The sequence below is a fragment of the Poeciliopsis prolifica genome, unplaced genomic scaffold (genome assembly GCF_027474105.1).
Source record: "Poeciliopsis prolifica strain line A6 unplaced genomic scaffold, Auburn_PproV2 SCAFFOLD001, whole genome shotgun sequence".
NCBI classification, from domain to species: domain Eukaryota; kingdom Metazoa; phylum Chordata; class Actinopteri; order Cyprinodontiformes; family Poeciliidae; genus Poeciliopsis; species Poeciliopsis prolifica.
In genome coordinates this window covers 9,231,488-9,258,259 of record NW_026562376.1, presented here as the reverse complement: position 1 = coordinate 9,258,259, position 26,772 = coordinate 9,231,488, and the positions used below count along the sequence as shown (strand labels likewise).

At 37.2% G+C, this 26,772-nt stretch overlaps 1 protein-coding gene across 2 annotated transcripts in view; it reads right to left on the bottom strand.

The window, feature by feature from the left end:
- The window catches only part of chd2 (chromodomain helicase DNA binding protein 2), a 28,384-nt gene extending 3,185 nt beyond the window's left edge, over nt 1-25,199 (bottom strand). The window contains exons 1-38 of one of the 2 annotated variants that reach the window (XM_055037393.1): nt 24,841-25,199; nt 23,419-23,474; nt 23,223-23,276; nt 19,244-19,301; nt 16,256-18,057; nt 12,497-12,731; nt 11,442-11,528; nt 11,219-11,277; nt 10,676-10,798; nt 9,900-10,064; nt 9,576-9,715; nt 9,246-9,471; nt 9,043-9,143; nt 8,405-8,446; nt 8,127-8,305; nt 7,918-8,042; nt 7,621-7,837; nt 7,456-7,545; nt 7,181-7,371; nt 6,913-7,101; nt 6,659-6,821; nt 6,229-6,381; nt 5,709-5,780; nt 5,386-5,535; nt 4,474-4,622; nt 4,291-4,387; nt 4,114-4,206; nt 3,337-3,510; nt 2,969-3,138; nt 2,839-2,880; nt 2,625-2,764; nt 2,398-2,536; nt 2,147-2,297; nt 1,258-1,380; nt 1,056-1,178; nt 599-739; nt 344-460; nt 84-262 (exon numbers count right to left, since the gene is read on the bottom strand). In XM_055037393.1, coding sequence (XP_054893368.1) covers nt 84-262; nt 344-460; nt 599-739; nt 1,056-1,178; nt 1,258-1,380; nt 2,147-2,297; nt 2,398-2,536; nt 2,625-2,764; nt 2,839-2,880; nt 2,969-3,138; nt 3,337-3,510; nt 4,114-4,206; nt 4,291-4,387; nt 4,474-4,622; nt 5,386-5,535; nt 5,709-5,780; nt 6,229-6,381; nt 6,659-6,821; nt 6,913-7,101; nt 7,181-7,371; nt 7,456-7,545; nt 7,621-7,837; nt 7,918-8,042; nt 8,127-8,305; nt 8,405-8,446; nt 9,043-9,143; nt 9,246-9,471; nt 9,576-9,715; nt 9,900-10,064; nt 10,676-10,798; nt 11,219-11,277; nt 11,442-11,528; nt 12,497-12,731; nt 16,256-16,317 — 4,607 coding nt within the window. In that variant the 5' untranslated portion in view covers nt 16,318-18,057; nt 19,244-19,301; nt 23,223-23,276; nt 23,419-23,474; nt 24,841-25,199. The remainder of the gene's footprint in view (nt 1-83; nt 263-343; nt 461-598; nt 740-1,055; nt 1,179-1,257; nt 1,381-2,146; nt 2,298-2,397; nt 2,537-2,624; nt 2,765-2,838; nt 2,881-2,968; nt 3,139-3,336; nt 3,511-4,113; nt 4,207-4,290; nt 4,388-4,473; nt 4,623-5,385; nt 5,536-5,708; nt 5,781-6,228; nt 6,382-6,658; nt 6,822-6,912; nt 7,102-7,180; nt 7,372-7,455; nt 7,546-7,620; nt 7,838-7,917; nt 8,043-8,126; nt 8,306-8,404; nt 8,447-9,042; nt 9,144-9,245; nt 9,472-9,575; nt 9,716-9,899; nt 10,065-10,675; nt 10,799-11,218; nt 11,278-11,441; nt 11,529-12,496; nt 12,732-16,255; nt 18,058-19,243; nt 19,302-23,222; nt 23,277-23,418; nt 23,475-24,840) is intronic. The other variant, XM_055037474.1, reaches the window with a different exon arrangement.
- Between the last annotated feature and the right edge of the window lie 1,573 nt (nt 25,200-26,772).

The following is a 26,772-nucleotide window of genomic DNA, read 5'->3' as shown; positions in this document are numbered from 1 at the left end:
AGAAAATAATTAGAAGAGCTGACCAGAGGAATTTGATGTTTAATTTTACCAAGACACCACTTTTTTTTTTTTTTTCTTTGTACCTGCGCCACATCTTGACATGTTCGGGGTCGCTGTACGCTTTAAGGCACTCTGTGATTCGGTCTCCGATCTTCAGCAGGCATGTGCGAGTGTGCTGGAGCTGCTCCTGGTCGGACAGTCCTTCATCGGGTTTGTCCAGCTGCTTGAGGGCCTTCTTTACCGGCCGCATGCGCTCCTTACACTGCAAACGAGAAAGTCATACACTAATGCCTGTGCAGGGAAGAATAACAAACTTGTCTCATTGAATTATTGCTCAACTCACAATACTAAAGGTTTCCTGGTCGAGCTCGTCGTCCTCCTTTCCTTCGATGGGAACGGGCTCGGAACCGGCCGTGATGTGAACTGGACCTTGAGTCTTCTTCCCTTTGGCTCCCTTAGCCTGGCGAACAAAAGTATACAAGAGCAAGGGCTTATGCTGAGAAGCCACTTAGGATGTTTCTAAATCATTTATCTGGTATGTATATGTAGACTTATTCCATAAAAACCATTCAATTCTGGAGGTAAAGTTCTGAGATACCTTCTCCTTTCTTGGTTTGGCAGTTTTCTTTTCCTTGTCTCCATCTTTCTCTTTTTTCAGTGTTCCCTGTTTTTCTTTGTTTTCCTTGTTATCTTTTTTCTTTTGCCTCTTCTTCACAGGAGACTTCTCCACTCCCTCTTCCTGCTCCAAACACAAAGCCATGAGGAAAACAATGAGTGGAAGGTCAAGGAATGCAAATATTGAGACATTAAGTTTTGTAACGCATCATAAAACTATCAATGTGGGTGTAATTTAGATATAAAGGTGAGTTATTGTCATTGCACAAATAAAAGGCAGTTTTATTTTAAAAAAGATATAATTTTATCTTTTTTAAGATAAAATGATATCTTAAAAAATATAATTTTAATCTAAAAGAAAATGAATCTAAATATCTACTCCAGACGTGAGAAAAATTAAAATCAAGTTAGTTGAGCCTCTGAGGAGCTAGCTGACTGACCTTGACCTCTCCTTCCTCTGACGGGTTATCGGACAGCCGCGGGGACGAGATCTTGTTGCCCTGCTCGTCTTTGAGAACCTTGGCTTCCTTCTTAGCTCGGGGCTTCCTCTTCTTCACTTTAACCTTGGAAGAAGAGACCAGAAAATCAAAGTGGTGGAAATCACACTCAGGAGAAACTGCTATTTGATGACCAGCAGCTCACCTCCTCTCCGGATTTAGACAGAATTGCGTTGTCTTGCTCTTTCTTAAGCAGCTTGAGCAGATACTCGGCTCTCGCCTGCAACTGCTTGCCCTGAGGCTTCTTGTTTGGGTCGTCTGGCAGAATCTGTGCAGCAGGACAAGGAATGTTAGATTTTATGATTCCTGTTTGTTTTTAAAAGAGCTACTGACCAAAAAGGTCAGATGTCAATGTTTTAAATTAGAACACGGAGGTTAGGAGTACAGAGCCGAGTGCAGGGGCGAGAACGGAAAACAACTTATTATCAGCTAATTATATTCTCAGTGTTACTCCACAAACAGCACATTTGCTTTAAAACTAATTAAAATTAAAAAAGTTTTTTGTTTACATCTAAAAGTAAAACCACCTACCATATTTTCTGGACTAAAATTCACATTTTGTCTTTCATTTCCAGTGTTAATGCTCTTTAGAAATGAAAGTTTAAATATCCAAAATAAAGCAAAACAACAAATAAAAAGAATTATAGAGTCTGCATAACCAAAATTACATTTAAAAAAAAACATCATTCAGTTTTGACATGGAAAACAGAGAAAGTGGCAGGTAGTGCAAGCTGCTTTGTACTAAGAGTCAAATGTTTGCAGCATTTCTCAAAATGTCGACTTTTCAATGATATTAATCTCTTTAGCAACAGTTAAAATTAACTATTGGCTTGGCAGTTAATGCCAACTCTTATTATAATTTATCATTAAATTGATTTGTTGCTGATTATGACTGTAATAATTAATTGTCCTTTATTTTACCCATAGTCAGATGCAATTTCAATTTTTAAATATTAAGAAGCTAATTAATCATTGAATAAAACTCTTCATTAAGGTTCTGGGACATCAAAGTGGTGGATGATAGTGAGACTTGCCTTATCAGCCAATTGCAGGTCTGGATCTGTCTTTATCAGATCCCAGTTTCCAAAGCCGTGTTCGTAGATGCCAAGTAGAAGCTGAGTGTCATCCTGCAGATCCCACTCCACATCGAAGTGGGCGACTTTAACCCTACAAGTTAGCTTGAACCTAAAGGAAGGAGGCGCATTGACTTTAAACTGAACAACAGCGACAAACTCTTCAGAAACACTGCAATGTGACAGAGCAGATAAAGTTAGAAGTTTCTCACTTGTCCCTCTCAGCGGGGTTAAGGGGCACGACTTTGTGAAGTGGCTCAAACTCCTCCTCGTGCTGGATGATTGACTTGGCATTGACCTGAACTCCTGAAATTTTAATGTTGATTCCTCTGCGTTTCCCAGGACCTTTGGCTGAAAGAAAAACATTATTTTCATAATTCTTTTGGCTAATAAATGGGAAAATCTTGTTTTATTTTCAAAATAAACACAAGCTACAAACCTTCAACTGGGTTCTCTTTGAGCTGTTCCTCGTGCTCCTGCACGGCCGTCACGCAGCTGGTGTGAATGAGTTCGCCCAGCCTCTTCAGGTCTGCGATGGATTTGTCCACCAACTCAGAGTCTCGGGCGATGGCTTCCAGTCTGGAAACAGGAAGTGTGTTTGTCAAATCTAAAGCTGGTGAAGCTCCAGCTGAGTGACTTCTCATTAAATTTACCTCTCCAGTGGAGATCCAAACTTCTTATAGGCTTTAATGAATCTGTTAAGGGGATATGGAATAGATTTTATCATACTCTTAAATGCATCTGATTCTGTTTGATGTCATCTGAGACAGCTAAATACTGTACCTGCGGATTTCTGCATCGGTGAAGCCCTCCACGTTGTTCTTGCGAGCTCGAGGTCTGCCTCTTTTCTTTGGCTTCTTGTCGTCATCGCTGTCATCCGTCTCGCTGTCTGAGCCAGACGAGTGCTGCTTCAGCTTCGAGCCCACGTCGCTGTCGCTGTCATTGGCTTGAGCCTGGAAAAAAACAAAAAAAGAAAAAGCAGCAGTGTTAAGAGTCAAACTGGCTTTGAGCCAAATAAGAGCTCTGCAGGAGATCTTTATGACTTTGCACAATTTTCCTTATTTCCGAAATGATTGAGTGAAAATAGTTTAACTTATTGATTCTAAGAACACAAGATCCCAACCCAAGACTAAATTGCCTCCAAACCCTACCCTCTTGTTGGAGCTCCTGCTCCTGGGCAGCATGAAGATGTCTTCCATCTCCCGCTGCTTCTCCTCCTCCTCAATTTTACGGCGCTGCTCCTCAGGAATGATGTCGTCCCACTCCCGTATGGGCTTCTCCTCAAACTCTGGAGTGGTGTCTTCCATACTGGAGAAGTTGGCGACCTGAAAAGAAGGAGGAGTGTTTAAGAATATATTTTAGGACTGCAACTAATGATAATTCTAGTAATCGATTATCTTATCAATTATTCTGTCGATTAATTAAATAACAAAACAGGCCCATTCTGCAGATTTTCCATTTAACCACTCCACCCTTTTTTACACAATATTAGAAACAGATGTTGACATGTAAATATGTGTATATGTAAATAAGCAGCTACAAACAATCTGCCTACTAATTCTGTTGATTATTTTTGGATTAACTGATTAATGATTGGATAGAAAAAGTTGTTTAATATACATTTTTTAACATCATTTGAACAAGATGAAACAAAAATGCCACTTGAGGAGTTCTGGGTAGAACAGATTTACAGACAATAAATATTTTTTCATCCTGAATGGAAAATGCTTATATTTTTTTGCACAGTTTTGGCTTAATTAAATCCTATTGTGTCATTCTTCCAACAAATAGCCTGATTTGGAGTTTGTATACACGAGTTAATAATTAATTTCTGAATTAGTTGAGTTGATTAATAGATTAATCACTATTTCTAATTTCAGCCCTAACACATTTTAGCTTTATGTAACAAAAACAGCCTATGCAGGCACCTTAAACTGTGATAGAAGCTCATCTGTAGCGCTGGAGCCTTGATCCGTTTCTCTTGTTTCTGCCAACCTCAAGATCTCATCGATATCCATCTCCTGAAAATGAGAAAATATGTTTAACAGTCAAAAACATAGCAAAACATTCCAGTCCAAATCATTGCAACCCTCTTCTTGTCCTACCTGTGGTTCGGACTCCTCTCCCTCTGCCTCTTTAAACAGATCTTCAGCACCAAACTTGAGAATAGCGGTCAGTTCTTCTTTATTGAAGGGGTTTGAACTGTTAAGAAAACAAGAAAATGTAAAAAAAAAAAAAAGAAAAAAACAAAACAAGAGTTGATTAGTTGCAGTTACTGCAAGTCTTACTTTGAGTTTCCTGAGTTGTTATCCAGAACCGTTCGTCCTGTCGTGTCCATTCTCTGAATGACCAGATGGTCCAAAACCATCTTCTTCTTTGCCCTCTCGATGATGTCCTCTTCCACCGTTCCTTTAGTGACGAGCCGATATATATTCACCTGCGAGGAAACACAATATTGCAATAAAACAATCCTATTAGCTCCTCTTGATGTGACAGCAATTTCAGAAGGTTAAATTTAATACCTTTATTATTTAGCAAGGCACGAATTTCAGATAAACCATCTTGTGCTAACTTAAGATTACAAGTTCTGGCATTTGATTTCTGTAAACCTTTTGACACAGGTTTTAAACAACTATTAAAATTTGTGATTTTGAAAAAATTATTCTCCTGAAGAACCCAAGATAACAAAAGTGATTTTGATTTATTTTGAAATTTTCAGGGAAAGGTTGAATCCGTGGACTGTCTGCTGCGCTGCATCACATCCAGATACACAATCAATCAACAACTTTCCCTTGATTACCTTTCAGCTGTCTTAGATTCCGCCACCAAGAATAATTATTTTAGTCCACATTTTGTGAATTTATTAAATCAAAGAAAAGGTTGGGAGGATTTATGTTTTAATGCAAATGTGGGGATAATCAACCTGCAATCTTAATCAGCCTATAAAAGCCTGATTGCTGCATCTTTACTCATGAGTCTTACAGTTTTCTCACAGCGTGAAGCACACTAACGTGCTAGCATCAACTCCAAACTACAAAACAAATGACTGCAGTCGTTGTATTGACACAATACGAACATATACAATAAAAGGGAATAAAACTAGCCAATAGAAGAAGAGATGCATGCACAAATATAATCCAACATAATGAAATTTAAGACCAATGACGGAAAGGCCGGATAAATTTAGGACTTTAAATTACCTGCTTCTTCTGTCCGATCCTGTGGGCTCTGGCTTGGGCCTGCAGGTCGTTCTGAGGGTTCCAGTCTGAGTCGAATATGACGACAGTGTCTGCCGAGGCCAAGTTAATACCCAAACCTCCAGCTCTGGTGGATAACAGGAAGCAGAAGTCCTGCAAAAAAAGGCAATGCAACAAAAAAAACCTCAGGGTTTCTGGACAAAACATTCAAGGTCATACTCCATTCCAGGTAATGATGTTACTAGAGTCTAAAGTCAAGGAAAATGCAAAGGATTTTTATGAGAGCAACTGCAACTTTCATCAACAACAATTCAAAGTAGGCATACCTCTGATCCCTCTGCATTAAAGTGGTCCAGTGCCTGCTTTCGGATTTCTCCTTTTATGGAACCATCCAGCCGCTGCAAACAGTGAGATTCACATTTTAAATAAACTCCGTTTTTTTTATGTAGTCCGAACACAGCAGTAACACAGCGACCGAGTCAGAGGAAACAATCTAAGTCGGGTGACTTGCAGAACCTCCTGCTGGTCTGCAGCAGCAAATAACTTGTTGATATAAATAAACCCACGCCCGTGTCCAACAACGCTGACATCTGAGACTAATCCTGCTGAGTGCAATCTCTAAAGGACCCTTCAGTGTAAACATGAATATAAGCATGAGTCAAAAACCAAAATCTGTTTTCAGAAAGAAGCCATTTCCTTTTATTTCGGGACACTAAAAGAAGCTTTCCTTTAAACAGGACAGAGAGACAGCAACATTACAAATTCTTCTGTTTTTACATCCCACTGATTGAATAGAAGTTCTCATGTTGTGTCAATGTTAATATGGATGAAACGTTCAAATCTCACCTGAAAAGGATATCGCTTCTTTGTGAGATATTCGGCCAGTATGTCCAACATCCTGACCATCTGGGAGAAGATGAGGACTCTGTTGCCTCGTTCGCGGAGTCGGGTCAGCAGCTTGTCCAGCAGGACCAGCTTTCCACTGCCCCTCACCAAAGCCTGGAAGAAAAGAAATGAGGGGAAAAAAAACACATGAACATTTCTTCTATAGCGATCTGAAAGAATTTATGTCTGAATTCAACACTTTTTTGTAATAATTAAATGTAATTAAATGAGGCAGGTATTAGAAAGGGAAAAAACATATTTTTCAATGTTCATCCCAATCTGGAAAACACTTCAGACTTTTGACTGTTTATTATAGATTACACCCAGCATCTGTAGCAGAGATGTCCTGAGGAGACGCCTGGAGCAGAAGGAAGCTCAGGATGAAACAAACCTGCAGGCTTTCCAGCTGCGTTTCTCCGTCGGCCTCCTCAGGCTGCTTAATGAGGAAACTGTGGTTGCAGCACTTTTTAAGCTCCATCACAATGTTTAGGAAGCCACTGGAGCTGCCGCGGGTGCCTTTGGAAAGGGCTTTGTAATTCCTTGTTAAAATCCACCTGGAGAACAAGGAGGGCACATTAAGTATGATGTGATTTATAAAAATTATTCACGCAATTAAGGTTAGAGGGGGAAAAAAAAAAATCCTACTTGTAGAACTGTTTCTGCTGTGCTGACATGTCAACGCGGAGGATTTGCTCCACTTTGGCAGGTAGAGATTTCTCTACGTCTTTCTTCACCCTTCGGAGCAGGAATGGCTCCAGAACTTTGTGGAGACTTTGATAACCGTTGTCCCTTCCTTTTCCGTGTTCGTCCTCAAAATCCTCCCAGGAGTCAAACCTGTAGTGATAACAGATATTAAACAAGTCTCCCTCCTGTATGACTCAGTTTATTTTAAGGTGTGTGAAGCAGGGCGTACTTGTCGGGCATTAAGAAGTGTAACAGAGACCAGAGCTCCTTGAGGGAGTTCTGTAGCGGAGTGCCGGTAATGAGGAGTCTATGGTTGGATCTGAACTCCATTAGGGATTTGTAGAGCAGGGAGTCATCATTCTTCAGCCTGTGAGCTTCATCCACACCCAGGAAGGCCCAGTTAATATTCCCCAGGACGCCCTGGAGTCAAAGATTGTCACATTTTAAGAATCTTTCAAATGATACAGAACCAGAACAGAGACCTGTCAAAAATAATTTCCAAACCTTGTCTTTAAGCAGAATCTCATAGGTAGTTAAAAGGGCGTTGAAACGAATTCTTTTGGTTTGATGGTTCACCCACTCGTAGTCACGGATCTAAACACAGACCAACATGTGAGCTATGAGATGTTTAAGAAAAAAAAAAGCAGTCGGAGTCAAAATCAAACAAACCGTTTTCCTGCTCATGACGTCACCCAAGTAGACCACCACGTTCATGTCCGGAGCCCAGGTGTCAAACTCCCTCTGCCATGAGGTCAACGTGGACAGAGGCACCACCACCAGAAAGGGTCCATAGAGCTGATGCTGATGGAACAGGTAAGACAGGAAGGAGATGGTCTGGATGGTCTTCCCCAGCCCCATCTCATCGGCCAGGATGACGCTATTGCACCTGCGAGTGAAGAGCGGATTCTTTACTGGGATCAGAACTTGTTGTTAAACATAAAACCATCAACTCTGATGGTAAATTACCTGCACCAAGAGTGAGCTAGCCAGTTCAACCCGTCCAGCTGGTAATCTCTTAGCTGAAGGTTCTCATCACCAATATATGATGGCTGTTTCTTTAAGGCGACAAACCTCGGCCTTTGCTTTAACACCTGAGATTGAAAAATAAAAATCATAACCTAAAATTGTACTTCTGAGACGAGGCCATGTTTTGTTAGCTTTGCTTAACCTCCTACCTTGCAGTCCTTAGTTGGGATGGTTTTACTAGAGTTTCGGCTCATGAAGCCATCGATGCAGTGCTGAAACTTCTTCCTGACCAAGGTGCCGTCCTCCCAGCTGCACTCAGAGTACGGCAAGCCCATCCACTTGCACAGATACTCCGGCTCGTTCGAGGATGGAGTCTTGTGACTGTGGGCTGTTTGAAAACACAGGGGGTAATCAAACAAAAGTTAACAAGTTCACAACCTTTTTAAAGTTAATTTAGCTAAAAGTCAGAATGCAAGGAGGTACGTACAGGGAAAATCAGAGGAACCTGGAGTCTTTCCCGTTTTTGTTGCTGTTGGTAAGAAAAAAGAAAAACATTTAAAAACATTTTCTAGTTGAACAAGAAATAGACAGTGATGGATTGAGCAATGATGCTGAACTACTGGTTCTGAACTGGAGGCTACAGCTGAAAAACATCTCCAGAATCAAGTGTTTTCATTAAACTGGGAAACTTTGAGTTAGAGAGGAACTTCAAACATAATCTCAAACAGTTCATAACATCAGGAGTGGGCTAAGTAAATGTACCAAGCCTCGCCTGATTGGTTAAGTTTTCTCAGATTACCCATCGTACTGTTCCTACAGTAGAGGGTGGTGTCTGTTAAATGTCAGACTTGCCAGAGTTTCCACCAGCTGGATGAAGCTAAGATCAGATTTGCAGTTTTGCCGCTGATTTGCGGCAGAACTGCAAATCAGCGGCAATAATCACTCTAATTGCATTTGTTTATACCTGGTCAAGTACTTCTCATGTCTGTCAGACAGGATTCCAACACATTCTACGAAGTAAATAATGGATGTTGGATTTATTTTTTCAGATTATACAGGATCTGCACTGGTACTAAATTCAGGAAATACCAGTACCCATCCTTAGGAGCTGTGCTAACTTCTTACCAATAACTCGCTCCACAATTTGAAACTGCTTCGTCAAGTCAGATGTGAGCTCCTGCTGGCAGTTATGAAACTCCACATCCTCTGGAGACGCTTTATTTAACCTGACAACAGATTCAATTAGGTTTAAGTGACAAGTCTGGAAGAACGATTTGCTAAAAAAAAAAAAAAAAAAAAAACAGTACCATAAAGACAAACACTCTCACCAAGCATTTAACTCATCATTTTTCTTCTTAAAGTTGTCCAGTTTCTTCAGTCCTTTGACCTTCTGCTGTGTTAGTGAGTCGATGCTCTCCCAGGTGTTGTGGATATAGGACCAGCCCTTCCACTTGATCAGATACTGAGTCTCTCCTTCATCTTTATCGGGATCGAAACCTTCAGACGGGTCGCCGTTCTCCTCCACAGCGTACACAGTAGTGGAAGCTCCAGTGGCTGAAAACGCCCAAACACTGAGTTTGAAAACTGATCCGCAGCTATTTTTTTGTTTGTTTGTTTTTACTTTAACTCTGTTTAGGAAGCAAGCAAAAGGGAATCACCTCCTTTGCTGCCGGTCCTGCAATCAAGAACCCTCTCGATGGTCTCGCTGTCGTCGTCCTGCTGCTCCTCACCAGCATCTCCGGTCATTTCGATCAGGTCATCAGAGTCAGTTTCGAAGTCATGCTGATCCTCTTTATAGCTAAATAACACAGCAGGAAGGGAGATTTCAGTTCATCCTAAATTTCTCACAACTAGAATCAATTAGTGTGAAGGAAATAAAAATACAAATTGTTTACACTTTAAAATTAGTTAGGTCTGCTGGTTGTGAAATGTCTAAAATCTCTGACTGAACTTTCTCTTTAGGAAAAAAAATAAAAAGTCACCTCTTAATTTTTGTGGCCCCTCTTCTTCCAGTCTGTCTCTTTGGAGTATCTTCTTCATCGTCATCGTCATCGTCATCGTCATCGTCGTCTTCAGCTGACGATTCCTGTTTTCTCAACTTTCTGCCTTTTTGAGATTGCTGCTTTTTTGAAGATTTGGTCTGAGGCCTGTGGGGAAGAAATTAGCATAGAAACAGAAGCCTTCAGAAACACACAACAAGGCAATCAAGGTGCCTTTAAAAGGTATTCACACCCCTCTAACTTTCCTTTTCTTTTCAGTTAAAACTGGAACTTTGACCCAATTTTTTGGGATTTGATGAATAATTGTGACGAGGAAGGAAAAAATCCAGAGTCGACAAATTGGATGACGTAAATAATTTTAAACTCTTGTAGCAAATGTTGAATTGTATTTAGATCGGATTGAATATGTTTTATGAATTAAGTGACCAATTTGGTTCCACTTTTGTTTTTTTAAACTCAGGGGTATTAGAGTAAAAGGTGCTGAATGTGAGATTAAAAACATAAAATAAAAACCTACATTTTCCATGCCCTTTCAAAATAACAGTGTTGATCTTTCCCTTAAAGTCTCTATAAAATACATTGTCATTTGTGGTTGGGATATGAACACTTTTTCAAGGCCCAATACATTGAGATGCAGCAGTCTGGTTGTTGTTATTTTTCAAATCAAAGAATGAATGGTAAATGATTAAGTGACAGAGACGGATTTGGGGATAATCATTGGGTAGCTGTCTGATGGCCAGGCTTTGTTACACTCTTACCTTCTAGCAGGAAGTCGTCTGGATCTAACTTTTTTCTCTTCCTGCTCACTGTCTGAACTGTCGGATGTCTCCTCCTTCTCCTCCTCCTCTTCATCAATTGAGTCATCATCTTTCCAGATATTTCTTATAACAAAGAAATGCCACAAGTTCACCCTCAAGGCCCGTCATAGCTGTTTATGCTCGCAGACCAAATTATGCTTAAATGGCGGCCACAATGTGGTCAGTGTGACCAAATTCAATCAGGAATGAGTCGGTGATTTGACCAATCAAATTTGACTTAAATGTAGAACATAACCTGGCTGATAGGCACAAACTGAGCCCATTCTGAGACAAACAGATACCCATTTATAAAGTAAGCATTTACGTGACAAACATCACAATAAGGAGTCAAATTGGCTGGAGAATGACACAGACGTGAAAACAAAAGAGTTCTGTAACAATGAAATGCTCAAAAAACCTGACTGGCAACATTTATGTGAAAATAATATGACTATGACAGAATATTAAAGAAACAGAAACCATATTCCAGACTTTCCTACTTACTCCTTTTTCTTTGTTCGAGATTTTCTTTTAGGGCTCTCGCTCTCCGAATCACTGCTGCCCTGTAGAAGAAGCCAACATGTCAGTAAACAATCTATCTAAAATGAGTTATTGCACAAAATTTTCACTAGATGGCACAAGTGACCGACGACAGTGAACTGATGAGTGGAGGAAGCATTACATTTCAGGTTACATTGTTCTCCCTTTCTCTTTCACATTTGCTTACCTCAGCTCCGATGTTGAGACGAGCCGGCTCCTGTCTGCTGCGATTCGACCTCCTGACGCCGTACACATCTGGATGTTCTTCCCACATCTGTAAAATATCTGATGCTTGAAGGCAGAAATGATAATGGAAAATAAAAATGCTTTAACTCTGCACTTCTCATTTACTGCTGACTGGATGTCTGTCTCACTAATACTAACAAGTTTTTGACAGGATATGACATAGCTGGCATTTGTAAAAGGTATGACTAATTTCAAAAGATTGGCAACATTTCTGTTATGTTTTGTGTCATACTTCTATATTTGCACAAATTAATAAATATAATTAGACGTGAATATTTGGATGTTCTTTCATTGAAACTTTAACATCATTAAAACTTGTTTATATCTGCCATCATCTGCTGTACGTACAGCTTACTATTAAAAAGGTTATGAGGTTTATTATCAACAATATCAATGAACTTTGAAGTGTTTTCAGTTGAAAGCTGGATGCCACCATTAATGTATTCTTAAATCTCAAATTAAATTATGAAGCAACCTTTGTGAACTGCAACCATTTTCTTTTGTTGCTGTAAAATGACATCTGGATCAGTGGTCAACAAATATTAAGAAATGACTATTTGCATGCCTTTAAAAAAACTGGACCTTTTATTCTGTACTAAGGTGAGAGAAGCCTAAAAAGGGAGATGCTAACATCTTATCCTGTTTGTGAGGAGAAACTTAAGTGTCCTGCGGTTCCCTACTTTTGGCCTTTAACTATTCAGTCTTCCAACACATTTAAGACCAATCTGGGACGGTCAACTTCAGACACAACACAGTTTTGTGATGCCGAAACTCACAAAACTGGCTTACAATAAAGGAAGCTGTTCCTCTGAAAGAGTTCAACTATATGAGTCCTGCAAATCCAATCTTGATTGTATTAAGAGCCCAACTACCTAATCCAAGAGAGGTCAACATTCACTTCCTGAAAGCTGGACTTGTAATCTGATTCAGAAACACTGATCCTCCCTTCCCATTATCCTCACCCATCACCAGGAGTCCTAATCAAATGGCCTTTACCTTCTTCACATCAGCCAGGCGCTCCTTCTTCCTGACTGGCTTGTCTTTGGCCTCTGAAGTTGCTTGCTGCGATTTGGACCCGGCAGACTCACTCTCTGACTCGGAGCGGCTCTCTGACTCAGAGGAGCTGTTTGACTCAGAGTTGTGTGATTGCCTCCTCACGCTGCCATGCTCGCTTTCTGACTGACTTCCAGACTCGGACGCCGAATGGTTGGACTCCTCTGAAGCTGAATTGCTATAGAAAAACAAAATATGTTGATTCTTTGATTGTGTGATGCAAGTGTGTTTTATATTTCCTACACTCCAACAAGTCCAACAGAGTGGATAAAATGCAATGCATTCTCACAAACTTTGTGCAAACTGATCATTTGAGCAAGTAGTGTCCCTCTTCCTATATTTCTTACAATTCCCAGTATCAATTTTTCTACGTACACTCAAGGTGTAAAGATCACACATCCTAATATTTAGATTTTACTTCCTCAATGTTTCATTTGAACCATTCTGGTTTTAGGATAAACTCATAACACAACATATTTCAGCTAAATGTGTTGTATTGTGCTCATAGTAATCCAAAACTAGTTTTTGAATTGACGAAGGAATCATAAAGATTCTGCAGTGGCCCTGCACTCTGTCCTACTGCAAATTTGTTAATTATTCTTAAAATGGAAGTCAATAAGAGGAAGTCATTTAATTTAAATAAACAGAACTATTTCTCATAAATGGACTTGTCAAACATACAGTGAAAAATCAATCCCGAAGTTTGACTGCAATAAAATGTGACTTTTCTGTAATTCTTTGAGAGATGCCATTGCAAATATTAGTAAATATTAGAGCCTTTATTTAAATTTTTTGACAGCTGAATTGATAAAATCCACATCAAATTCAAACTTGTGCATTCAATTATTGTGGAAAAAAAAAACTAGATTAATTGGCTTCACGTGTACTAGTCCTCCGCAAGCAGTTCAGCCTGTGCTCTTGGTAAGCCTGATGCCTTTTGTTTACAGGAGCAGTTGTGGAAATTATTCAGAAAAATTCTGAAGTAGATCCATTAACCAATTAGTCTTTCTTGAACATATTTTCTTGTCACTCTTTAAACTGCCACACTTATGACCCTTTATCACATGACTTCCAAGTTGTCCTTAATTGGGAGAAGGATAGCTTAACCCTTTTTATTTAGGTTTAGACATACATTAATACATCTTTGTATTTAGAATCGACAAGAAAACTGTAAATGAAACCTCTTAGGAAATAGCTCAGGATTGTTTGGGGATTGTTTGGGGTCTCCTTGCACATAAATTCCTCACCAGTAAACATAGGAGTAAGAGTTGTACACAAAGTCTAGCTCACTGGTATCAAATTCCAGTCCTCAAGGGCCACTGTGTTGCTTTTAGATGTGCCACAGGTACAAAGCTCTAGAATGAAATGACTTAATCACCTCCTTCTTGTAGATAAGTTCTCCAGAGCCTTGCTAATGACCTAATTATTCTATTCAGGTGTGGTGCAGCAGAGGCACAGCTTAAAGTTACCGGACACTGGCCATTGAGGACTGGAATTTGACACCCCTGGTAGCTCTATTTAGCTTTTGCCCATAGCTTTCTCTGCATGCAGTACCTCTTTTGTACACATGGAGTCACTATCGGCCACAATGAATAAACCTAAGTTATCTTTAACAGACTGTCTGAGCATAATTAAAAGAAACAATCTTCGGCTACTTAAATTAGCATGCAAGCATACATAATTCTAACAAGAAGATATGTGTATATAATTCTAAAGCATACAGAAGGCATACATGCCTTCTGTATGCGTTGCACTTTCATAAAAAAAAATGTTTTCCCTTCATAAAATTACCAGAGGGGATCAATAATAATAAAAAACTTCGAAATTATACGATAGAAAATACAATAATGTGGCGGTAGTCAAGTCATTGCCTTAATTCCTACTGCCCCTTTAAGAGCTAGATGAAGAGGGTGGGACATGGCTTTCTTCTTGAATTACTATTGGCTATTGAGCTGTTGTGTGACGTCAAGCCAATCACAGACCAGAACGCAGGCTCCTTTAAGCATTGTACTTCCTGTTCCTCCTGTGTAGTTCTAAGCCCAGTTTTAATACAGACAAGTGAGCAAACTCGCCACACAAACCAAGGGCCATTTTGTGACCTATGAGTATTTGTAAGATGTGTTTTTTATGTTATAGAAAACACAAATCCATTCAACCTTGTTTTGCTACCTAAACTGATCTGTTTGCACACTGTTCTGATCTATAATTGTGTAAAGATGCAGAGCTGAAATCACAAGACACCATTTTACTCTCATCTTAAAAATACTAAAATGGCTGCCTGGAGATCACGCAGAAGACTACAAGGGTGATGTAACGTGCTGCAGTGCATAGTCAATGAAAGGCTGAGAGGAAAATTAGCTGCATTTAGCTTACAAACGTGTGGTGTCTTCATTTACAGTGGAATATAAATATTCCTTTTTGTCCCTCCAAGGGAGAAAAAATAGAAATGATTTCAGTAGCAAAGTGACAGGCATGCCAAAGCAAGCAAATTCTAAAGGCAAGAATATAGTTTTTTTTTTTCCTGACAAAAGGTCAGTAAGACTTGTAAAGAAACTAATTATTTGTAGGGGGGAAATGGCTGATCAGGTCTGACACACTGGTACTGCATTGTCCTGACACCATAGACTGATCAAACAAAAACTTTATTGATTAAAGTATGTTTCCATGCTTCCATTTGAAACTTCGAGTCACGATATCTAGACATCAAAAATTTTACAGTAAGAAAAACAATTCTCACCATATAAAGTGTACAGTTTGGTATGATGGTAAATGTTTAATAAAGAACAAAACATTTGTTTGGCTACAGAGCTAAAAACAAAACAAAAAAACAAAAAACATTTGCAGAAAAGGCTTCAACTGAAAAGTTACTCAAAATATCCAAGACAGAATATTACAGCAAAGGATGCAGATGAGATAACCTTTTATGCAAAATGATCTCCCTTGTTAAGAGTCTTGACAATTCCTTTTAGCAAAACAAACATAAATGACCACTATATTAAAGAAAAAAATTGGATTAAAAAAATTACATATATAAATTACATCTGACTGGACACAGATGTAAAGCTGAAACTTAATATCAAATATTGCAAACAATAGCATGTATTAAAACAGCAGATAAATTAAAATAATTAAAATATGTACTGTTCAGTAAAGCATCTAAAATAGATCAAATAATCAGACGTGAATATCTGAAGCTTATATATTTGTTGAAATACACTTAAGATAAAAAAGTACACTCTAAAAAAGTACCTTGTAAAACCAACCAGTAGAACATCCATAATGCTGGATTTTAAAAGAAATTGTTCACAGGTAATGCATGGTTTGAAAAATAAAAGTAATCTAAATATTTATAAATTGGTGCATTGCAGTACCGACTTTTAAGACAAGGTCATGTTACATGTTAAATGACATAATTTCATTTGCAATATAGTACAAGACATATAAGATTTCCTGTGGTCAAACATCAACATCTTGTGGGCAATGATGTCTGAACACAGGCCTAAAAACCTCAGTACTGAGAGTAAGAAATGGCAGGAAAAATCAGGGTGTGGCTATTAAACAATAGCAAGGTCATTCATGACACTAGTTATCTTCTTTAAAAAGCAAAGTTGCAAATGTAACACAGATGATCAACCATGCTTGAAAAGGTAAACAAACCAGATTTGGGGGAACAAATGTAGTGTAAAGTATAATGGATCATACCTTGAAGCATTACTCTGGGTCGATCCTTCGTCCTCTTGTTTTTTACTTTTATTCTTCATCATGGTAATATCCTTAAGACTCAATGGTGATTGTCTGTCCTTGTATTTACTGTCAAAAAGTTGAAGGTAGCATGAACTATCACAGAAGTCCCATCAGACTGCCTTTTCTCAGGTGGCAGATAAAGCCCAGACGGTGCGACACGAAATGAGAAAATAAATCGACTGATTTGAAAATCATAATTTACATTACCAATTTAAATTAAAGACAACGATAGCGATGGATACCGTTATAACAAATCAAGTATTATGCGTATATTCTCCAAAATAGTCCACAGATACAGCCGCATGCCGTGAATTTTAACTGCGTCATCGCACGAAGCATAACAAAAAGAATATATACAGACTACAAAATCGCTCAGTTATTCCTTACAAAATGTAAACAAATCAAATCAATGAGAAAACGTGCTAACCAACAAGACATCAAATAGTTTCTCTTTTTTCCGCCTGGTCGCAGATTAAATATTTATCCGACTCGGATAAAAAAAATAAGCAGTATAAATTATAACTTTACAAATAACAAAATCGAGTTTGTTTCGAAAAGCTTTCAGGCCTTTAAAATCTGCAGTGCCTGTCAGCGCGACAGAGGCGAAGAGCAGCAGCACACTAAAAATGGAGGCGCGCCATGGCTGCCGGAGCCCAGTATGGAAAACAACGACAAGCACACGGCCAGAACAGACGGCTCCTCCAGCTCTCAAAATCAGCCAAAAAGAGACACAAAACGCACAAAATCCCCCTAAAAAGCGACCGCGTGAACACAGAGCACAAATTTACATGAAAACTAGCCAGCATCGATCGAAGACGAGCAAGAGAATCGGTCTGACAAAACCCAGGGCAGCCTTCCCAAGGCTCAGCCGCCATCTAGAGCTCCTTCCCTGCTCTGAAAGCTTTGCTCTTGATTGACGTTATTTCCATTTACCCCACACTCAGGTGATGCTTAAGTCCCACCCCTTTTATTATGTTTATATTTTACTTTATATAAACTTACAATTATTTAAAACTTAGAAAACAGGCCCAAAAATGAAACCCTTTATTCACAATTACCAAAAGGTTATACTAGACTGTAAAAACTATATATTTTGCAGCAATTACATCACTTCCTGTTCAGCCAGGAAGAAGGACAAGCAGTAGCCATTTTATAACGCCTTTCACTATGTGCTTAGGAAACCATATGAATTGCGAACAAAGCTCTTTGATTAATCATATAAGTTTATTAATTAATGAGAAACCCTTAAAAATAAACAGCACCATAACATAATTTACCAATTAAACATCAAAACTTGGAAAGACTAAATAAATAATCCACCAACATTGGACACAAAAGAAAGGCAAACCACCTTAATTGCATTTAAAACGCAACACTATAATCTGTTTCTGTTTTATGCGATGTCAAAATCAAAACTTGCCCGGTAAACTTTTGATTTTCCAACTGTTCAACTAATAAAACAAGGCCATTGACGTATATACAAACGAGTACACACTTTATTTAAAAACAACATTTGAATGTTAAATGTACAAAGATTGATTCCGCTTTCCGAAACAATTCCGATTTCCTCCTAGCATCGGCGATCCATAGTGTCCATGTTGTGGTATAAAAATAATAATTAAAAAAATGTAATTCCACTCCCAAAGTCCATTTAGAAAAAAGGTTTCATCTTGACAATATTTGGCTAACTGCCAAATCGCTTGCCATCTTCGCGTTAAACAACGCTGTCTCCACTGCAGCAATATCCAGTTGATTGGTGTCTTGATAGGATAAAAAAACAGAAGAATTGTAAGCCCACAGTGGAACTAAAAGATGTGATTGTCTGACTTACTAACAGTGTAGCATGACAAAACTACACTAAAAATAAATTAACTACTTGGCTAAGTTTCAGTTGTATTAGCAAGAACTATACGAGCACAACATTTTTGAAAATGTTAGTGTTTTGTAATAAAACATAAATGTACAAGGTAAAATGTCAAGTAAAAATTTTTGTCATTAACAGGAATTAAAAATCAGTATGACAATGTACTGGATAAAAACTATTTGGTATTGTAGTGTGTAGTAAATAATTCTGATTCATATGTGCATAAATTTTAGCAGAACTAACAAATTAAGACTTGCACATTGGACTTGTTAGCATTGTGTTAAAGTCTAATGCAACAATATGCATGTCTCACTGTTTACTTTGCTACATTTGGTGGGCCATGGAAAGTTTTGAATAGTGTACAATAAGTAAATGCCGAAAAAAAGCAAAATAAAAAAAGTCATTAATTAGCCAGTAGGGGGCAAATGCATCAAAGCATGTTAAACCAAAAACATTCTTATTTTGTGGGAAAAGTTGGTTAAGCAACAGTTGTAACACAATTACAATTACACAAAATATGAACTCAGCGGATTAGCAAACAACACACATTAAAACCAAAATAAAATCTATTGTTTTAATGGGTCAGGTAAACTTTCAAACAACCAAGTTCTGGCCACCAACACATTAGCACGCTCACAACTTGATAAAGATGTTACTCTGAGTGTGCAAACCTAATGTATCTTAAAATCGGAACAAGTGTGTTGTTGTTTTGCTTAAGATGCAACTAACTACTTGATTTTTTCAGCAAAAAAATGGCAGCCAAAGAAAAAAATTAACTTTTTCTTACAAGTGCCACTAGGAGGCAATCCAAAGAATATCTAAAACGAAAGACTGAATTAACTTTTATCAAAAGTTAAATCAGTTAGGGTGACTGCATTTTGCATGTACTACTGATAAAATAAAAATAAACACATGGTTTGAGAATGTCTCCACCAGCTCATATGTACTGCTTGGTCAAGCCTTTACAACTAAAACTCAATGTGGCCAAGACACAGTTAATATAAATAATAATCTATTAAGATAGGATGGAAAAAGGTATTTAAACGTCGTCATATTTCAATATTGAAATGGTAGGAACTCACAAAGTTGTCTTCTTTTTATTCGGATTTGGCACATCTTCTTGCAAGTCTTCTGTGTCTGCTGTGGAATAGAAAAAGAAACAATTAATGATAACCACTAACCTACATGAGGTCTGCAACATTTCCCTTTTTAGGTTCACAATAAAAAAAAAATCAAAATGGGTCAATGTGATAAATGTATAGATAAAAAAAAAAGTACAGATATATTTTGAACCAATATTGTGGCTTCAGATAAAAAATATTACATCCTAATCAACTGTGATGATTCCTGTTGACTGTCTTCAGACTCCAGTTTACATTAAAAATGTACCTAGCTGCCAACAAACATTTAAAACTCGTTTCATTTGTTCTTTTTGCCTATACTCTGCATTACAAGGTTGATATGAGAATTTTCTATGTTCTTTGATAAATTGTATGTTTCATGCTCATTTTATACATTTTCAACACATTTTAAGAAGTTGAGTGCTGTATGTTGATTGAATCAGGGAATGCTCATCGCCTCTGGAGCCCATGAACAATGGGGGTCTAGACATGGAAAACAGGAGACTGAGTACTGTATGCTAATTGATCACTCTCTCAGCTCATGGTCAAGTCATGGGCAGGGAAGTAGCATTCTGATTGACTAACCCATTGGAAGAGGGGAAATGGCCATTCCCTTCTTTCATTCGAGGTATTTTTTTGGTAATGAGTATAAAAAGCAGAAAAGTCCCATTGTTCAGCAGAGTCAGAGTAGCGTCGGAGTAGAGTACGGACGCCCAATTACGTGTTGATGCAGCTCTTCCCTGAACTGTCGACTCTCCGATTCACTGTGTCACGGTAAGAGCGGATTGAAAGAATCTAAACATTGCGTATTGTTTGTTGTGTGAATGAATTTGCTGTAATCTGTGGCGGAATAAAAGGACACATTTATTCTAGCAGAACAGCGTCTTGTCATTATCACCGATCACCCCCGATCCTGCTTAAAATTTCACAAAACAAAGGTCAACAAAATTTCTGAACAATTTAAAGAAACCACGGTGAAAAAAGTCAAGGAGCATACTAAGATTACTTCTTGTAAAAATTACCACTCAAGATAAAAAAAACAAAACAAAAAAAAAAAACAAGCCAACAAAACCAACACTTCTTTAAACAAGTTCTGTTTGTCTTGATATTTTGACTTAATTGGTGCGAAAGACTTAATCAGTATATATTGGGTTTTATCATAATACGTATAAGTTTTTAAATAATTTTTTAAAACTTTATGACATAAACATTATACCATTTCTGTCCAAAAGGTGGATGGACTGGGTGGGGCTACACAATACATTGCAAATTTCTTGGGACAGTTTGCATAATACCTATTGCAAAGAACTGCTTGAAGTCAATATTAAGTAGCATGAATTTAGACTTTTTCGTGTTTGCAATCTATCCATTGACACCAGGTATTTTAGAGGTCGGTAGTTGCTGAATTGCCAAAATATCGTAAGTCAACAAGAAACAACTTCTTGTCATTTACGTCTGTACTTCAACACAAATGAGTCAAATAAGTGCATCACTAGCAGGATTCTGGAGAACTTGACTGCATACTGAGAAGGCAATTCAGACATTTAATTCAGGTGTGTCGGACCAAGGACACGTCTAAAAGTTGCAGGATATCAGTTCTTGGGGAATGGAGTTGAAGGCCTCTGATGTATGGCTTAAATTCAAAGTAGAAAGACATACACACTGTTTACTTATTTTTTTATTTATCATAGGAGATGTTGTGATAATGATGTAAACACAAAATCGCATACTGTATGTTGTCCCAAACACCCTGCCGGGCAATGTTACCGTTTGGGCAGATTTAATTCCAATGACAAGCATTAACATTTTATGTTTGATCCACTTTTGACAGGTGTTCCAGGAGTTTAATCGGCACAGAAACATACACTTGTACACAAATAGTTGGAGTAAGGTGTTAAATGTTGAGAAAGCATTTGGATATTCGAAACCATGCAAGTATGGCATGGGCTTTCCAAAGGAGTATAATTTTATTAGGAAAATTGTAACCACTGTATTTCTCTCAACTGTACTGACAACATGATCAACTGAAGTAAATTGGTTTCTGAATTAGAAACTATTAATGCAGTAGGAAAACTTTTTTTTTTTTTTAACGTTAGTTAAACAATTTCCATGGAACGCAGAATTTATATCATGGTAGTCATTTCATGAAATACACGTTTGGTACATGTTTAACTTTTCCATCATATGCATTTCTGTTTTGACAACCGATTGTATTTATTTAAACGCAAAACTATTGTTTACCAAATTGTAATTAACCAATTTAAGAACAAAAGTTAAAAAAAAAAATTTACAATGAAAATTTCTGTTTACGTAACAGGTGAACTGAAGAAAACATGGCCCAGAGGCATAATTAGCATATCAATATCAAGTTGCTAGAACACCACACACAAGTGTGACGCTAGACTTTCATTTTAGGACGGGAGTTCAATATGACTGGAAAATGATCAACAACTATGTTTTGTACTGCATTATAAATATGGATATGCTTTGAGGTGAAAACCAAAATTGGGAGCGTAGGTTGGGACTTTAAAGCCACCACTATGGGGCAATCAAAGTTAAACACTTTTTAAGCCAGGGCTAACCATAATTTTACAACCTTAATGTAATGTGTGAATTCACTGTAGCCGATTTAGGTCAATCATTGCTATGCCTTTAAGATGGTAAAGGAAGTAGTCACAGAGCGGAGTTGGTGAGTAGGTGTGACTGGGGTGTGGGATGTTATAGTCAATAAAGCTACAGTAGCTGCTTTGAATTGGTGACAATGATTTTGTTCATAGTCAGCAGACGGGTTGGCTTTTTTTCGTCCAATTATCTTGATAAGATGGTTGGCATGTATTTGCACAAATAATTGAATAATGGGAAAGTTAAATTTTGCCTGATAAGAGTACTCTTGTCTTTGTAAAGGGTTTGTTGAGCTAACTTGCTAATTGAAAGGATTTTACGTCATTCTGTAAATGCAACACAGTTGGGTGTAAATAAATAGCCGAAGTAGTCATCTGTAGCAAAGTGGGGTTCCAAATTAACAAATGAAAGTTGTGTTAAAAGGGCTTTGAGTAATATAGCGGTTTATGTATTTTAAGGCGAGAGCATTCATAAACAAAAAAAATCCCCAGTTAAGTAAAGCCCCACCCCACTACTTTTGGTTTGGCCATAGGTAGCCTGGATTTATTATAGCAACAAACATCTTATTTGAGTGTCACTTTGTGTTGTGAAATGTATTAAATATAAGTGTTGAACCAGTTTATCAGTAATGTAAATATGAGTTAAACATTTAGGCTTGATTTTAATAAATATATGTGCATGACAGGCTAGCTATTTATAATATATTCTCAATTAATTGAAATGAGATCAGAAGTTGATTTTTGACATGGAATAGAGTGCTGAAGTTGATTCTTCGTTGTTATGCCTTGGAATTGCCAAAGGAGGCAGTCACATAATTGAGGTTGCCTGATATAGTGCAGTGAGGGGCATCGATACATTATAATAAATGGTAGTTCAGTCATTCATTGGCTACGCAACTTTAGTTTAAATTTGTTTTGAGATATGCCAAGTAGTTCACAATGGTTATAAATAGCTTTAAATGTTTATTTAAATATGAAAATTTATTGTGAAACTGTATTTTGACAAGGGGCTACTGATATGTTTCCATCTGTATGGCGGGAACCATGCAAAACATACGTTTTCTAATACAAATACGTGTGCTAAAAAAAGGCATAGTTAGGGTAACCTAGTTTCAAGCTAGCCAGTACGTGAGCCTGCCAGAAATACATAGTTTGACATCGCACATAAAACCACTTATAAGTACTCGTTTGCTAGAGCTTATATTTCTTTAAGATAATACGAAAGATAACTCAGGAGCTGTTATTCAACATACAACACAAATAACATGCATTTGGCCATCTAACAAAATTTTTCAAATTGCGTCAAGAATAATACTTACACATTTCCATTGCAGAATGAATCCGTCAAAGTTCTTCAATTCGCGGCGCCTGACCTTGAAAACAGAAACATAACGATTCAGAAAAGACAAGAGAAAACAGCACACCCTGCTGGTTACACACATATATGTATTGTAGTAAAGACAAAGAAAATTGTAACTGCCCAGTACAGCTTGAATTACATAAAATAAAACATACCATTTTACATCTTTGAAGCAATCTTCAATTTGACGCTCTCTGCAAAACATCAATTTCTGTAAAAAAACCAAAAAAAAAAAGCATAATTTCGATTACTCATGTCAAACAAAATTGCAAATTTCTGTTGCCAATAAAACCAGTAACTGATTTTCATGCCTACTATACATAAATTTGAACTGGTAAATGGTTCATTAAGTAGTGATAAAGTATATGTATATTTAGTCAATGAAAGATTTGATTTTTGAGGGACTTTGTGGTTCAAAATCCCAAGTAAATCTGTCTTAAACCGTGGCATCCATTTCAGATGCCAGTCGACATTTTGTCTATGTGCTGGGTGATACTAATCCTTTGGATTATAAAGTAGTGCCTGATTCAAATAACTAATTTAAGACTTGTTATCATCGATTTCACTGTTTGACTTTAAAAGCAAATGTCTCAATACCCTCTTTGTGAGACAGGGAAATTAAGGGAAATTTATTTATTTATTTATTTATTATATATCAAATAGATTTTCCTCGTATTAACAAGTTTGATTAGACTTTTTAACTTAAAATTCTTTACTGACACAAACTAAAGCAGATATGTACCAAAAAAAGAAAGACTTATGGTAAATATCCACATTACTTCTCTATTCAGTACCCCAAGGGGTTAAAAGCCAACACCCTATTTTGTATTTCGACATATATCTAAGCTTTTATAACATAAAGAACCTTTAGTTAGCAATCAGGTCAAACATAGTAATGTGTGGGGTCCAAAAGTACAGAATTATTGTCAAAAGTTGTATTTTTAATGTTTTAACAAGTTCTCATTAGCTGTTACTATTGTTTAAAATGACTAAGCATTTTGAAAAACCCTTTACCAGACAATTTGCTATAAGCTACATTTGGAACCTATATGAAATGATTATGCCGAAATAAGAAAGATTTTATTTATTTTTTTGTTATTTCCAAACCGACGAAAAAGCTCAAAAACTGAATAAACTGAAAATAAACAAAAATGTGCTTAAGGTTGTTGTGTTGTTGTCAACTGATGTCAATAAAACGTTTAAAAAACGAAAGATGAAGGTAATTGTCCTGTTTTTATCGAGTAAACCCAGAGAAGAGTATTTTGCCCTCTCAAGGACAAAGCAAATTTTAAATGCGTAGGTTAAAATAACTCCAAATACATCAAGAATAAATACATTTCTCTACACATGAACCGAGTTAGCTCAAAACACAGATAGCAAACATGCAAAATTTGTAAACTAAAACATAATTGTAAGCTTTTTACAGTATGTTCAAGGTTTTCGCCATTCTTCGCGGACAACACACCATGGCCATTTTTACAACACTGCGCCTAACTGTCGTTCTTTCCACCATATTGCCATGCGCGCCTGATTCATATTTTACGGCTAATAATGCAAGATTTCTCGCAGTTTCTTACCAATTTCATCAGCCCCCATCGTCTACCGCCGCCACCGTCGCATTTAGGAGTGATTTTCGTCGTTTTGGTGGGTTTTTGAGCTGCGCCGTCGCCGTCTTCATCTTGCCTGTCCTTCGCACCAAGCTTCTCTGCTGTGTCTGTCCTCCTCTCCGCGTCAGCATGCAATCGTATCCTTCAACGGCTCTGCCCACTTTTTTCTCAACGTAAGCCAAACTTCACTTCCTCTACAGCCCCATCCAGACAGCTGGGACAACCCAGGTAACCGGAGAAAGGCCAGAAAAAACAGCTTTAAATGACTATGGACAAGTTTAATCTTTTCTTTAGAAACATTTTTACTGACATGGTAACCTATAACAACGAATGTTTTTGTTTTTTTTTGGTTTGCTTTTCTGTTGTTTTTTGTTTTAGTCGAAAAATCTCTTTGCACCCAAACTGTAACATAATTAGATAAAGAAAATTTACCTTAACTGGGTTTGTAAAATTGTTTTCTCTCCAGAAAATAAAATAATAGAGTATTGAATTAAAGGGCAACAAATTTTTGGTTTTTGGTCATAACCAGAGTATAATAAATTTGAATTTGGTGTTGCTTTCTTTTCACATAGGTGCAAATATAAAATCTGAAAGGAGCAAGCAACCATCTAACCCATTTTCAGATATTCTGAGATCTTCCACATCTGAATTTGCACTATAGCAAATGACGTCATTGCTCATTTGTGGCTGGATGTGTGCTTACTGGTACTCTGAACACATGCCATAAAAAAGACTTTACTTACCACAATATTTTATATATATATATATATATATATATATATATATATATATATATATATATATATATATATATATATTTTATATATATAGATATATATAGATAGATGAATAGAGAAAGATTAAGATTATATGGATGGATGGATGGATGGAGGATGGATGGATAGATGGATAGATGGATGGATAGATGGATAGATAGATAGATAGATAGATAGATAGATAGATAGATAGATAGATAGATAGATAGATAGATAGATAGATAGATAGATAGATAGATAGATAGATAGATAGATAGATAGATAGATAGATAGATAGATAGTCTAGTATTGTTTTGTGTTTAAAAATATATTTGAGACTCAATATTTTAATTGCATTTTTAATGTGGGACCAGTACAATAATTTGATGAATTAAAAAAAAGTCAGAAACGCAGTGAACTCACTCATGTTCAGTGCACTTACCCAAGGTTGCCAACTGTCACTTTTTACTCAAGGTTTACCTTTATCTCTTACTCTTTTGCTCTACCCAGGTAATTCTCATCACAAATAAATAAATGGCTTACACTCAAACTTTTCAGTTTGGGTCTTTTTGTATCTTAAAACCTGTCTAACATTTTTCATGCATGAGATGGTATTGTCCTCTGTGGGTTGTCGAACGCCTACCATGCCTTGGTTTGCTCCTGCCAAAGTAAAAAATACACACATTGGCACATAATGATATCTGAGGGTCATAAACTCTCATGTTTGACAGCAGTCCTTTTTTCTGAACAGGGATCACAACTAAAACAAATGGATGGAGAATTTAAAATTTTATTTTCAAATGGTACTGTCCAATTGAATTATTCAAATTTTTCACCCAGAATCATAAGAATATTTAACTACATTAAAAAATAATTCCAAATATCACTTGTTTAAGTACATTGTCATAAAATATTTTTTGTTTATAAGCACAAAATGGATGTATGGATGGAAAAAACTCTGATGGGACAATACAAAATAGAGAATTAAGAAAAGAGAAATGAATTAATTTTTTGTACTCTGCTTTATAGAATTTTGTAAACAGTCTCCTTGTGCAAATTTTCATTTAATGGGTATAAAAATATTAAACTTCCTTCCACATGAACATAAAACTGTGTTCCAAAGTAAATAGGGGACATTGCGTTCACA